Source organism: Oppia nitens, unplaced genomic scaffold (assembly GCF_028296485.1).
Source record: "Oppia nitens isolate AA-2021 unplaced genomic scaffold, nextdenovo-longstitch-racon4-pilon3 scaffold27_pilon_pilon_pilon, whole genome shotgun sequence".
Lineage (NCBI taxonomy): Eukaryota > Metazoa > Arthropoda > Arachnida > Sarcoptiformes > Oppiidae > Oppia > Oppia nitens.
Window position 1 is genome coordinate 528,809 of NW_026533207.1, and position 14,915 is coordinate 543,723.

The 14,915-nt window shown below is 25.4% G+C and overlaps 2 protein-coding genes across 2 annotated transcripts; both read left to right on the forward strand.

The window, feature by feature from the left end:
• The first annotated feature begins 7,326 nt into the window (after window positions 1–7,326).
• Window positions 7,327–8,558, forward strand: LOC128954478 (uncharacterized). Its single transcript, XM_054300060.1, has 2 exons — window positions 7,327–7,543; window positions 7,844–8,558. Exons 1-2 carry the CDS (start codon window positions 7,474–7,476, stop codon window positions 8,479–8,481), a joined length of 708 nt encoding a protein of 235 aa, XP_054156035.1. The 5' UTR covers window positions 7,327–7,473; the 3' UTR covers window positions 8,482–8,558.
• A 3,545-nt stretch (window positions 8,559–12,103) lies between these two features.
• LOC128954440 (uncharacterized) lies at window positions 12,104–13,320 on the forward strand. Its single transcript, XM_054300020.1, has 2 exons — window positions 12,104–12,153; window positions 12,673–13,320. Exons 1-2 carry the CDS (start codon window positions 12,129–12,131, stop codon window positions 13,314–13,316), a joined length of 669 nt encoding a protein of 222 aa, XP_054155995.1. The 5' UTR covers window positions 12,104–12,128; the 3' UTR covers window positions 13,317–13,320.
• Window positions 13,321–14,915: the final 1,595 nt, after the last annotated feature.

Genomic DNA, 14,915 nt, shown 5'->3' on the forward strand with positions numbered 1-14,915 from the left:
AACATTATTTTAAGTGAAGATTACTGAAGACAATGACCACAACAACAACAGTAATGATAGCAATGAAGGACTCGTTTGATCGTTTCGGCGATGATTTGGCGGAACTATTGCTTCAATATTTGCCAATCGATGACAAACTAAGACTGGAATCGGTGTCCAAACAGTGGTTGGCATTGATGTTGTCAACTGAAAAACATCTGGTATTTGATAGGAAACTATTGGAAAGATTTTCATTTGAATCGTTGGCTGAAAATAGGAAAACTAAAAAATTTTTGAAAACAATTTTGAAAAAGTGTCCAAACATTAGAAAACTTACTATAAGTGATGTCTATTTTTCGGGCAATTATTTTTCGGTAATCATTAGATACTGTAACCGATTGAAACATTTTCAACTTCATGGCTTATTTACTTGTAATTGGTTGAGTAGTGGTAACCAGTTTTACCGATTTTGTCGGCGATTTGGCCAACAGTTGCTGTCATTCAAGTATAACAGATACGACATAAATACCGATAGACTAGCGTTTTTCAAACACATCCACTGTTTGGCAAACTTGAAAACACTGGACATCACATGTTTCGGTAATAATGATATCCAATTGTCCGACATATTCTGTGGCCAACCGAAGTCATATTCATTGCCGACAACATTGAAATCATTGTCACTAAAATTGGACCGAAAATCGATGCCCATGTTTATCATGTTTGCCAAAACTAGTGGCCAACCGATGAAATCATTGAATCTATTTATTGATGGCAATGATATTAATCCTGAAGATATTTACCATCAATTGATTACCGATTTGCCAGAAATGCCACAATTAAGAGAATTGACGATTGATTTTATTACTAAAAATATTAACAACAATAGCATTGATGATCTGTTGGCCACAATTAGCCGAAACATTTACAAATTGAAAGTATTATCGCATTATTATTGCGAAAAAATTGCTAAAAATTCAATACTGACCAGAAATTTGCTGAAACGATTGCCCGGATTAATACATTTGACTTTACGATTATATAAGTGGCAGTTAATTGGTGACCAGTTTTTCGGCGATATTCACCGCAATCTTCCGCGACTACAGTCTATACATTGCGCTGATGTGTCCATTACTGAGGTGTCGATCCAATCGATGGGACAGTTGACACATCTGACTGATGTCTGTCTCCGATGCGATCCAAACAAACTCAATACAAGTAAATCATTTCTAACCAAACATTTACTAATTGATACTAATGTTAAACATTTGTATATTGAATATTGGGATTTAATGGGCAAAAAACAAGTGTTTAGTTATGGAAAATATATGGGATATTAATTATGATTAACCGTAATTATCTATTAAATTAATATGTTATATAAATTTATAATAAAATATATATGTTTATTAATTTTAATAATATTTTTTAAAAAAATATACTAATATATGATAAATATATATGTTTATTCTAAATTATAAAAAAAATAATATTTTTAAATATATAAAATTAATATATTAAAAAAATAGAGAGAGAAAAATTAAATATTCTTATGTAATAAATATAATAATATTTTTGTTATTATTTATTGATTATTATTATTATTATAACTAATTAATTGTTTAACACATATAATAAAAACAATATACAGGTATATGGTATATACCTATATATTGTATTTATTGCATATATTGCTTTAACAAAAATATATAACTATAAATATATTTTATTAATACTACTAATGTTTGATTATTTGTCATAATTGTCATAACAACTACTTATGTAATTATTATACTGTATAATTGTATTGCAATAATAAATGAAATATAAATATTTTATTGTATTTTTTGTTCATTAATACATTAAATATATTGTTTGTTGAATACAATTATTATTATATAATAATAACAATTGATTTGAAAATCAATGTAAGTTTTATACAGTACTGTATATTAATAGTAGTATTGTTGCTGTCATTGGATACAGTGTTTGATTGTTAACTTAAATTATTATTGATTTAAATTTTTTCAAAATTTTATGTTATGATTGAATTGATTGGCGAGTTTTGTTGACCACAAAAAAACTAAAGTGAAGATCAATTTTAGGACAATGATAGCGAAGAAGGACTCGTTTGATCGCTTCGGCGATGATTTGTGTCAACTATTGTTAAAATATTTGCCAATCGATGACAGACTAAGACTGGAATCGGTGTCCAAACAGTGGCAGTCATTGATATTCACACAACAAACACATCTGGTATTTGATGACAATTTATTGAAAAAATGGTATTTCAATAATATTAGCGGTAAACAGAAAAATCAATTGTTTGAATCAATAGTTAAGAAATGTCCAAACATTACATCAGTTACTATAAGTAATGTTTATTTTTGGCAAAATATATTAGAGTTGTTAATGAAATACTGTTCCCGATTGAGACACATAAGTCTTAAGCCTATTAAACGTATTCAATGGCTTATCACTGGTAACGATATGTTTGACCGATTTTTCGGTCGATTTGGCCAACAATTGGAGACATTCAAGTTTGACGGACAGGACTGTCATAATTATAAAACAGATTTCTATAAATTTATTGATTGTATGCCAAACTTGAAGACATTGGACTATATTTATAATGACTTTTATATTATTCAATTGTCTGATATATTCACTGCGGATAAGTGTTTAGTTTTGCCGAAATCATTGAAATCAATGACAATAATAATAGATAACACTTCGCAGCCATTGTTTGCTAAGTTTGCCGACAGTTATGGCCAACAAATCAGTTCATTGGACGTATCAGTGGATAAAATTGATAATTTTGCTGTAAAGTCATGGATGACTAGTTTATCACAAATGAAACAATTGAGACAATTGAAGATCTATTTAGAGTACGGTTTGGATACTAATATCATTGATGATATGTTGGCCACAATTGGTGTCAATTGTCGACGACTTAAATCATTACATTTATCAATGTATAAGTATTTTTTGACAATTAATTGCATGTTTTCGGTAATCAATAAACATATGTCACCGCAATTGAAACGATTATCAGTAGATTGTTATCCAAAATATGACTCGGATTTAGTACTGACCAGCGGTTCGTTAAAACGATTGCACGGTTTAACACATTTGACATTTCTGTTACATAAACAGCTAATAATTGGTGACCAGTTTTTCCGTAACATTCATCGCAATCTTCCGCGACTACAGTCTATACACTGCGATGATGTGTCCATTACTGATGAGTCGATCCAATCGATGGGACAGTTGGCACAGCTCAGTGATGTCTATCTTCCCGATTGCGATCCAAACAAACTGATGACAACTGAATCAATTATTTTCCGGCATTTAGTGATCGGCACTAAAATTAAACACTTGTTTATTAAATACAATGATTTAAATTTAAAATATTTAAAAGTATTAAGTTTAGGCAAATATCTTGATTATAGTTATAGTCAGTTATATTATTAATAGTTTTTTAAAAATAAATAATTAAATATTTAGTCCATTTATAATATAATTTTATTTAATATTATTACATAACAAAGTATATAATAACTGTTTTTATTTAATTTAATATTTAAAAAAAATTTGTGTTTTTTATGACAATCTTTTTATTACAGTCATTGACATCTCATTTTTCAAATATTTTTTATTAAAAATTAAAATGTTTTAATTTATGTTTATCTAAATGAAATTTTTGAGTGAATGTTTTGTCGCAATAGTCGACATCACATTTAAATGGTTTGTATTTTAAATGTACTATATTTTTATGAATCTTTAGATAATGTCTATCATTGAAACATTTATTACAATAATTACATTTAAATCGTTTGCCAAAATGTATATTAGATTTATGTCTATTTAGATTTTCTTTTGATATAAATTTTTTGTCGCAACCATTGACATCGCATTTGAATTTAATATTTAAATGTTTTTGTAGTTTATGTCGACTTAATTTGTATTTTAGAGCAAATTTTTTATCATAATTTTCGACATCACATTTAAATGATTTAATCGCTAAATGAATTAATTTATGTCTCAATAAATCGCATTTATTTCTACCAATGTATCGACATTTGGGCCAAAAGCACATGAATCGCGTGTTATTGTTATCCACACGTGTGTTGTTGTTGTCATAATAGTCACTATAATCTGAGATTTTCATAGAAATGCAATCATTTGTTATGATATTCATTGCATTCAAGCCATCAATCGATTCACACAAAACATCATTATTTTGTGACAAACTTTTTAGTTGACTGTCAATATTATTGTGTAATGATTTCAATTCATTTAATTTATTTAACATATATTTAATAATAACAATACTATTATTATTATTTAAATCCATATTTATTAATAATAATTATTTCAAATTATTTTATATATTAAAACAACAGCAATAATACCAAAATACAGAGTCAAACAAAACAATTTTAAGCTTATATTGTGTTTAAAACAAATAGTTTAATATAACTGATAGTAAAAACCGGTTTAATTTTAGTTTATTTTGTAAGAAAACGTGTGATTTTATAATACTGTTTATTATAGTCTATAATTTATAGATATTTTTTGGACAAAGTTTTGATTGAATTAATATTTTTTAAAAAAAGTTTTAAAACATTAGACATTAAATCACTCTAAAAAAGACTAAATCATTTGAAAATCAATGGTAAGTAATTTAATAGTAGTTTTTGTTGTTATCATTAAATTAATATTTTATTATATATTTCTATTTTTAAAAAAAAAGTTTTGATTGAATTTAAGAGTTATATAATACACAGATTACTGAAGACAATGACCACAACAACACCAGTGATGATAGCAATGAAGGACTCGTTTGATCGCTTCGGCGATGATTTGTGTCAACTATTGCTTCAATATATGCCTATCGATGACAAACTAAGACTACAATCGGTGTCCAAACAGTGGTTGGCATTGATATTCAATACACAAACAGATCTAGTATTTGATTGCAATTTACTGAATAGTTTGTCTTTGAAATTAAATCGACAAATCAAAGAGACTATTGATTTGTTTGAATTGATTTTGAAAAAGTGTCCAAACATTACAACAGTTACTATAAATCGTATAGATTTTGCCGAAAATATGTTTGAATTAATTATAGAAAACTGTTATCGATTGAAACATTTATATCTTAACTATAACTTTGATGTCAATAAGATAATCATTGGCGACATATTTGACCGCTTATTTCGCCGATTTGGCCAACAATTGTTGACATTGGTGTTCAACGGAAACGCCGATGAAAACAATGAAAATGCAAGAAAATTATTTCATAATTGTATCGATTGTTTGCCAAACTTGAAGACAATGGACATCACTAGCTATGGCTTCAATAGTATACAATTGTCTGATATATTTACTGCCGATAAATGTTTATTAGTTTTGCCGAAATCATTGCAATCAATGACATTGAAATTTGACAAATTTTCGGTGCCATTGGTTGCTAAGTTTGCCGAAACTTATGGCCAACAATTGCTATCATTGGACGTATCGTTAGATAATTTTGATTATGAAGAAGCTATTTATCGACCAATAATTACAAGTTTTTCACAACTGAATCGATTAAAACAATTGAAATTTGATTTAAATTATGATTTTAATAGTAATTTTATTGTTGATTTGTTGGCCATTGTTGGCAAAAATTGTTATCAATTGAAAACGTTTTACTATTCATCAGATGAAATAACAATTGCATCAATTGTTCGCATGTTTGACGCAATTAACAAACATTTGTCTAAACAATTGAGACGATTGACACTACATTGTCTGTCCAGATATGACAACGAGTTGGTACTGACCAGCGATTCGTTAAACCGATTGCACGGATTGACACATTTCACACTTATGTTTCACGACTGGCAACTAATTGGTGACCAGTTTTTCCGTAACATTCATCGCAATCTTCCGCGACTACAGTTCATACACTGTGACAAAGTGTCCGTTACTGAGAAGTCGTTCATAGCTATGGGACAGTTGGCACACCTAATGTATGTACACTTGCGATGCAATCCAAACAAACTGTCGACAAGTGAATCAACTATTTCTAAGCATCTGTTAATTGGTCCTAAAGTTAAACATTTGTATATTAAATACAATAATTTATATTCAGAAACAAAAGTATTGAAATGTGGAAATTTTGACGACAATTGTAGCGATAGTTATAGTTCAAGTGATTATAGCGACAGCGATGATAGTGTTAGTGATAGTGATGATCAACGAAATAATTTTTTTTAACTATTAATTAAAAATTTGTAATTAATTAAAAAAAATTTTTTTTATTAATTAAATCTAATTGAAAATTTAAAAAAAAATGATTGAAAGTTATTTAATTTTTGTTTTGTTTTATTAATTTTTATTATTTAATACTAATAATGTTTTTTTAGTAACATTACTACTGGTTCAAATCGTTTTCTTACTTAAAAATATATTATTATTTTTTTTGTTTGTTTAATTGAAATGGTTTGTACAGTATTTTTTTAATGTACTGTATTACTACTACTAAAATTAAAGTTAAATTATTATTAAAACATAAAACAATAATTACATTAAAATTGTTGTATAAAAAAATATACACTAGATTTATAAATCATTAATATATATATACAGTATATATATTAAAAACAAAAGTTTACATTTAGTTTTATAGTAAAATATTTTGTCATAATCATTGACCAATTGACCAACTGTTTTATAATAGTTTTAATATTATCTTAATTTTTTTTATTTAAATTCTATTTTTTATATTTTAATGTTTAATATTTTTGTTTTTTTTAAAAAACAACGATTATTATAGCAATAATGCATTTTCTAGCAATTACTGTATTACTAATAATCTATTAGCGCATAAAATGATTTACAAGTTTTCTATGAGATAATAATTTTTTTGCTAAACGTACTTATAAAAATATTATTTTGTAAAATCATTTATAAAAAAAATATTAATAAATAATAAATTTGTCGGACAGACAGACACATCGACCGACCGACCGACCGACAGACAGACAGACAGACAGACAGAAAGACAGACAGACCGACAAAAAGACACTAAAATATAAAATATATTACAATATTATTAATTAAATTATAATTTAATAAAAAACAAGTTTTAGTGATTTAATAAATTCAATAGTAATGATATTTATTACAAAAATTAAATCTAATGACAAACTTTTTTTTTAATTAGTAAATCATGATTTGAATAATTTATCAAAAAAAAACAAATAATATTAATACTGTTAATACTGCATAGTTTACAATCTACGTATACATTACAAAAAAGTATATAAATATAGAAAACTAAATAACTATAGTTTATTAACTAAGTTGTTATATATTTAATTGTATTGAAGTTTAAAAAAACTAATTTACAATAATAATATATATTACTTGAATAACATATTTAAATAAAAATCATTTTTTGTTATTAATTATCTAATTTGTTTAAAACTTAAAATAATAAAAATGTTGAAAAATCAATTGACCATTGTACTTTTAACGGTATTTACGATGCAATTTTCAGTGAGCTATCAAGGTAATATGTCATAAATTTTAATTAAAGTTTATAAAAAAATAAAAATATATTATAAACTATATAATATTAAATCTATATATTATAATAACTAATAAACTAACTAATTATTATTACTTTTTTATAATTAAAATTATTATTAAAACACACACATACATACACACACATACACACACAAACATAACTACATTCTCACACATACACATACATATATATACATACATACACATGTACACACACACACACACACACACACACACATACACACACACACACACACACACACAAACTTTATACATCTAGACTCGAAACAACCGGTGAAGTTTGATTTTGTGGGAATGTATCGGCGAAACGGTTTCAATACAATAGATAAATCCCTTCTCCAGGAAATGTCTAAAGAGTTGAACCAGTTTTACGATGGTTTTAGAAAAGCACCGGCAGATGACCTATTGTTTATCATACGCGACGACTTTGGTTCGACAATTAGCGCTTACGCGGTCGCTGTCGACATATTTCAGAAAGAGTTTACCAAAAAAAACATACCGTCCGTCGCCAAGACATTAAAATTGGTGGCCGGTTTGCTCAAACAAATCGATCAGACACTCAATAAGACAATTACACCCCTAATAGGACAGACTAAACGAAAAGGCAAACCATTGGTGAACAAAAGTAATTTTGTTTCGGTTAACAAAAAATTAGCCATTGAAACAATCAAACGGTTGAAACTGCCGCAGGAGGCGCCCAAATTGGTGTCCACTGTGTTTGTAGAGATAATTCAAACGACAGGCCGGGCAACCAATCAGGCCATCCAATCGATTTTGGATAAGACTAAAGTGTTGGGTGTATTACCGGCAAAATACTTACCCATACAAGCGGTTAGTCAAACATTGGACGTCCTTTTACAGAAAATTGCTGATACCTTGAAAATGGCTAAACTCTAATATAAGGGCTAAACACTACATGTATTACATGTATAACTAAATTATTAATTTTATATTATAATTGCATTTTTTTTGAAAATTTATAATACATGTAATAATTATAGTTTTCTCTAACATTAAATAATATTTTCTAGTAAAAAAAGTAAAATATTAAAAAAAATCAATTAAAATAGCAACAAATTTTTTCAAGTAATTTTATTTAAATTCTGAATTTTTAACTGTTTAATAATAATGTAGATTTTTGTTTTATTTTTTACAAAACTGCTAAATTAATAAAATAAATTATAGTATAATAAACTCTTTATTTAATATTAATTGATTACAAGTTTTAAGTATTTTATGTATAGTACAATGCAATACAATGTAAACTGTATAATAACTTTAATAAATAATAAATAAAATGCTTTGAAAATGATTTTACAAATATTTCAATTTTATTACTAAAAAAATTATTCAAAAAAAAATTTGTAGAAATCATTTTATATAGTTAAGAGATATTTTATCTTTAATAAAACGTTTTAAACATTATAAAGTAGAAAATATATTTTTTTTATAATAAGAATAATAATTATTATTATTTGTGACGATTAGGTTTGAGTACATGTGTGTATGTGTATGTGTATGTGTATGTGTATGTGTATGTGTATGTGTATGTGTATGTGTATGTGTATGTGTATGTGTATGTGTATGTGTATGTGTATGTGTATGTGTATGTGTATGTGTATGTGTATGTGTATGTGTATGTGTATGTGTATGTGTATGTGTATGTGTATGTGTATGTGTATGTGTATGTGTATGTGTATGTGTATGTGTATGTGTATGTGTATGTGTATGTGTATGTGTATGTGTATGTGTATGTGTATGTGTATGTGTATGTGTATGTGTATGTGTATGTGTATGTGTATGTGTATGTGTATGTGTATGTGTATGTGTATGTGTATGTGTATGTGTATGTGTATGTGTATGTGTATGTGTATGTGTATGTGTATGTGTATGTGTATGTGTATGTGTATGTGTATGTGTATGTGTATGTGTATGTGTATGTGTATGTGTATGTGTATGTGTATGTGTATGTGTATGTGTATGTGTATGTGTATGTGTATGTGTATGTGTATGTGTATTCCTTTCAGGAATTCGTGAAAATTAATAAATAATAAATTTTGTGGAACAGACACACCAACAGACAGACAGACCTACCGACTGACAGGCAGACAGACACTAAAATATAAAGGGTTGGCAAACTTAATATAAGTAAACAAAGCGCGTAAAACAAGTTTCTCTTATCAAAATATTTAAATCTGTTATCAAAAATGTTAAGCATTGAAAAGGGGGGAAATACAGCATTTTTGTCATTTTGTGTTATAATAAGTTAAATTATTATTATTATATATAAATTTAATTTAAAAGTAGTTTAATATTAATTGTGATATATTTTTATTTCTTTAAAACTGTGTAAATTGTATATATCGTCAGTAGTATAACGGTTAGCATAGTTATGGATGAAAACACATCCAATAATAAGTTAACTAATCACAATTATAATGATAAGGAGAAATTTTACATAATTCACTGGTTTAAAGAATGGCCAATTATTGATAAATCAATTAAAGATAATCTTGGACATAAATCTCAATACACATATGTCCAGGATAAATTTATGGAAATGTTTAATAACAAACCTCCATGTCATCAAACTATATTAAGTATTAATAATAATTTTGATAAAAACGGTTCGTTAAAAAATAATAGGAAAAAGTCACACAAAAAGCCCGTAATAACTAATAATAATATTAAATTAGTTAAAGAGGCATTAATAAAATATAAATCAATTAATAAAATTAAAGAGTATTTAAATAATGCGTTAAATATTAATATTAGTTATGGCAGTGTGCGCTCAATATTAAAAAATGAACTTAAATTATTCCCATATAAAGTTCAAATAGTGCAAAAATTAACTGCACTATCAAAACAAATGCGAATTGATTTTTGTAATTTGATGTTAATCAAAGTGGAAGATAATCCAAATTATCTACAAAACATTTGGTAAGTATTTTTCTATATAAATTATAAATTTTATTTAATTACCACAATTGACATCAATGGACATTTATTTTATTTTTAATATTAGGTTTTCAGATGAATGTAACTATCATCTCAATGGATTTGTCAACAAACAGAATATGAGAATATGGGGCACTGAGAACCCCAACGAAACTTCTGAAGTTGAGGCACACCCACAATATTTGAGTGTTTGGGTGGCTTGGTGTGCCCAATATGGATTTATAGGACCATATTATTTTAGAAAGTCACCAAAAGGAAGAACAATTAATGCCATCAGTTACCAATCAATGATTGATAATTATTTTATCCCTAAATTAAGAGATATTACTGGAGATAATTTTCAATCTCAAGTGTTTATGCAGGATGGGGCCAGTCCCCACACCGGTAAGTCGTCAGTAGTATAACGGTTAGCATAGTTTATAAAATATTTTAATTTAAACTTACAATTGATATCACAGGTCACCTGAAACTCAAGCCCTTAAACAGAAAGATATCTGTTTTACACTAGTCTTGTATCACTAGTTAGTGATTAGTTAGTGATACAACACTAGTGTCAAAATAGACACCTTTCTGTTTAATGGATTGAGTTTCGGGTGACCTGTGATATCAATTGTAAGTTTAAATTAAAATATTTTATAATTATGTGCTCTGATATCAACATAACGTTAAATAAATTAATATATTTATATTTATATAGCTTGGACCACATTAGATAAGTTACAAACTTATTTTGGCGATCGACTTATTAGTTTAAAAACCGATAATCAATGGCCAAGTCATTCTCCCGACTTAAATCCCCTTGATTTTTGTTTTTGGGGTAAAACAAAAATGGAGATTTTTGATTTTCAAAACCCGCCAAAAAATTTACAAGATTTAGAAAATAGGATTAATAATTCATTTATAAATTTTGATAAAACTTTATTTAAACCTATTATTGAAAATTTTATATATAGATTATATTTATGTATTGCAAGAAATGGGGAACATTTTGCAAACATTATTAATAAACGTCATTAATTGAAATTTATATATATTTACTGTATTTCTATACTTTTTTTTATATTATTTACTAATATTAAGTTTGCCAACCCTTTAATATATACTACAATATTATTACTTAAATCATAATTTAATTAAAAAAAAGTTTTAGTATTATAATAAATCCAATAGTAATAATGATATTTATTACAAAAATTAAATCAAATAACAAACTTTTTTATTAATTAGTAAATCATGATTTGACTAATTTATTAAAAAATCAAATAATATTAATAATGTTAATACTGTATACTTTACAATGTAGTACATAATATGTATACTACATATACAGTACATATACACTGTATATTATTTAAGTATATAAGTATAGGAAAAAATAAATACCTATAGTTTATTAACTAGTTTTTACCTAAAGTTTAAAAAAAACTAATTTACTAAAAATAATATCATATAAATATTTATATTACTTGAATAATAAATTTAAATAAAAATCATTTTTTATTAATTATCTAATTTGTTTAAAACTTACAATAATAATAATAATGTTGAAAAATCCATTGACCATTGTACTTTTAACAGTATTTACGATGCAATTTTCAGTGAGCTATCAAGGTAATATGTCATTAAAAAAATTAAAAACTAATTAAATATACTTTAAGTTAAATAATTAATTTACTTAAATTTTTATAATTATAAAAAATATATTATAAACTATATTAAATATATCTATATATTAAATCTATATACTATAAAAACTTTTAAACTAACTAATTATTATTACATTTTTTAAAATTAAAATTATTATTAAACACACACATACACACACATACACACACATACACACACATACACACACATACACACACATACACACACATACACACACATACACACACATACACACACATACACACACATACACACACATACACACACATACACACACATACACACACATACACACACATACACACACATACACACACATACACACACATACACACACACACATACACACACATACACACACATACACACACACATACACACACATACACACACATACACACACATACACACACATACACACACATACACACACATACACACACATAAACTTTATACATCTAGACTCAAAACAACCGGTGAAGTTTGATTTTGTGGGAATGTATCGGCGAAACGGTTTCAATACAATTGTCACAAAAGATAAATCGCTTCTCCAGGATATGTCTAATGAGTTGAACCAGTTTTTCGATCGTTTTAGAAAAGCACCGGCAGATGACCTATTGTTTATCATACGCGACGACTTTGGTTCGGTAATCAACACTTACGTGACCGGTGTCGACATATTTCAGAAAGAATTTGCCAAAAAAAACATACCGTCAGTCGCACAGACATTGAAATTGGTGTCTGATTTGCTTAAACAAATCGGTCAGACACTCAATAAGACAATTACACCACTAATAGGACAGACTAAACGAAAAGGCAAACCATTGGTGAACAAAAGTTTTGTTTCGGTTAACAAAAAACTAGCCAATGAAGTGGCCAAACGATTGAAACTACCGCAAGAGGCGCCCAAATTAGTGTCCACTATATTTGTGGAGATAATTCAAACGACAAGCCGGGCAACCAATCAGGCCATCCAATCGATTTTGGATAAGACTAAAGTGATGGGTGTATTACCCGCAAAGTACTTACCCATACAAGTGTTTAGCCAAACATTGGACGTCCTTTTACAGAAAATTGCTGATACCTTGAAATTGGCTAAACTCTAATATAAGGGCTAAACACTACAGTATTATATATAATATATATATACAATATATAATTTTTTATAATTATTTTTATTATTTTATAATTAATTTTATATTATAATTATATTATTTTGTTTGATTGTTTGTTTGTTTATCTTTATTTTTTATATAATTATAATTTTAATAATTATAGTTTTTTCTAACATTAAATAATAAATAAATGGAATAATATTTTTCTATAATAAAAATTAAAAATCAATTAAAATAGCAACAAAATATTTTTAAGTAATTTTATTTAAATTATGAATTTTTAACTGTTTAATAAAAATGTGGATTTTTGTTTTATTTTTACAAAGATGCTAAATTAATAAAATAAATTATCTAATTTTTTAATTTGCATTTTTAAATATTTTTTAAATATTAATAAATCTTAAAAAAGTTTTTTATCAGATTTTAATGTATTTATTTTCTATATATTACATGTTTAATACATGATTTATAAATTACTCAGATTTAAAAAAAATTATAGTATAATAAACTCTTTTAATTAATATTAATTGATTACAAATTATAAGTATTATATGTGTAGTACAATGCAATACAATGTAAACAATATAATAAGTTTATAACTTGAATAAAAAAAATATATCTACCTGTAATATAAATGTTTTATTAAATATTAATGTTTTGAAAATGATTTTACAAATATTTCAATTTTATTAGTAAAAAATATTATTCATAGAAAATTTGTAGAAATAATTTTATATATGTTTATATTTAAAAGATATTTTATCTGTGTATATATGTGTGTATATATATGTGTATATATGTGTGTAACTTTAAAGGGTATTTTGACTGTTAAACCCATAGACTAACCGTTAAAAAAATAATTATTTTTATTATGAAAAAAATTCTACTTTATTTTGTTTAAAGGTTTACAATATCATGAAACTAATAGCATATAAAATGATTTACAAATTTTCTATGAATAATAATTTACTAATAAAATAGAGTTATTTGTAAAATCATTTACAAAACATTAATATATTGTTTTTATTTATTCAAGTTAAATAAAATATAATATTTTTTATATAATTAAATAAACTATAAAATTGTTATTATTTAAGTCTGTTATAATGTTTAAATTAATTAAAAATAAAATAACAATTTGGTTAATTTATTTTTATTGAGTTTTAACTAATTGTAGATTCAGAAACTAAATTATAAAATATATTATTACAATATTATTACTTAAATCTTAATTTAATAAAAAAAAGTTTTAGTATTTTAATAGTAAAGGAATTTATTACAAAATTAAATCTAATGACATACATTTTTTTAATTATTAAATAATGATTTGAATAATTTATAAAAATTAAAAAAATATAATATCATAATATTAATACTGTAATACATATACAAAATTATATAAGTATAAAAACTTGTAGTTTATTATCTAAGTTAATAATATATTTAATTGTATTATAGTTATTATAAAAAAAACAATAATATAATTTTACTTATCCTATTATAAATATTACTTGAATACTAAAAACTTAAATAATAATCTTTATTTCCAATTATTTAATTTGATTAAAACTTTGACAATAATAATATAGT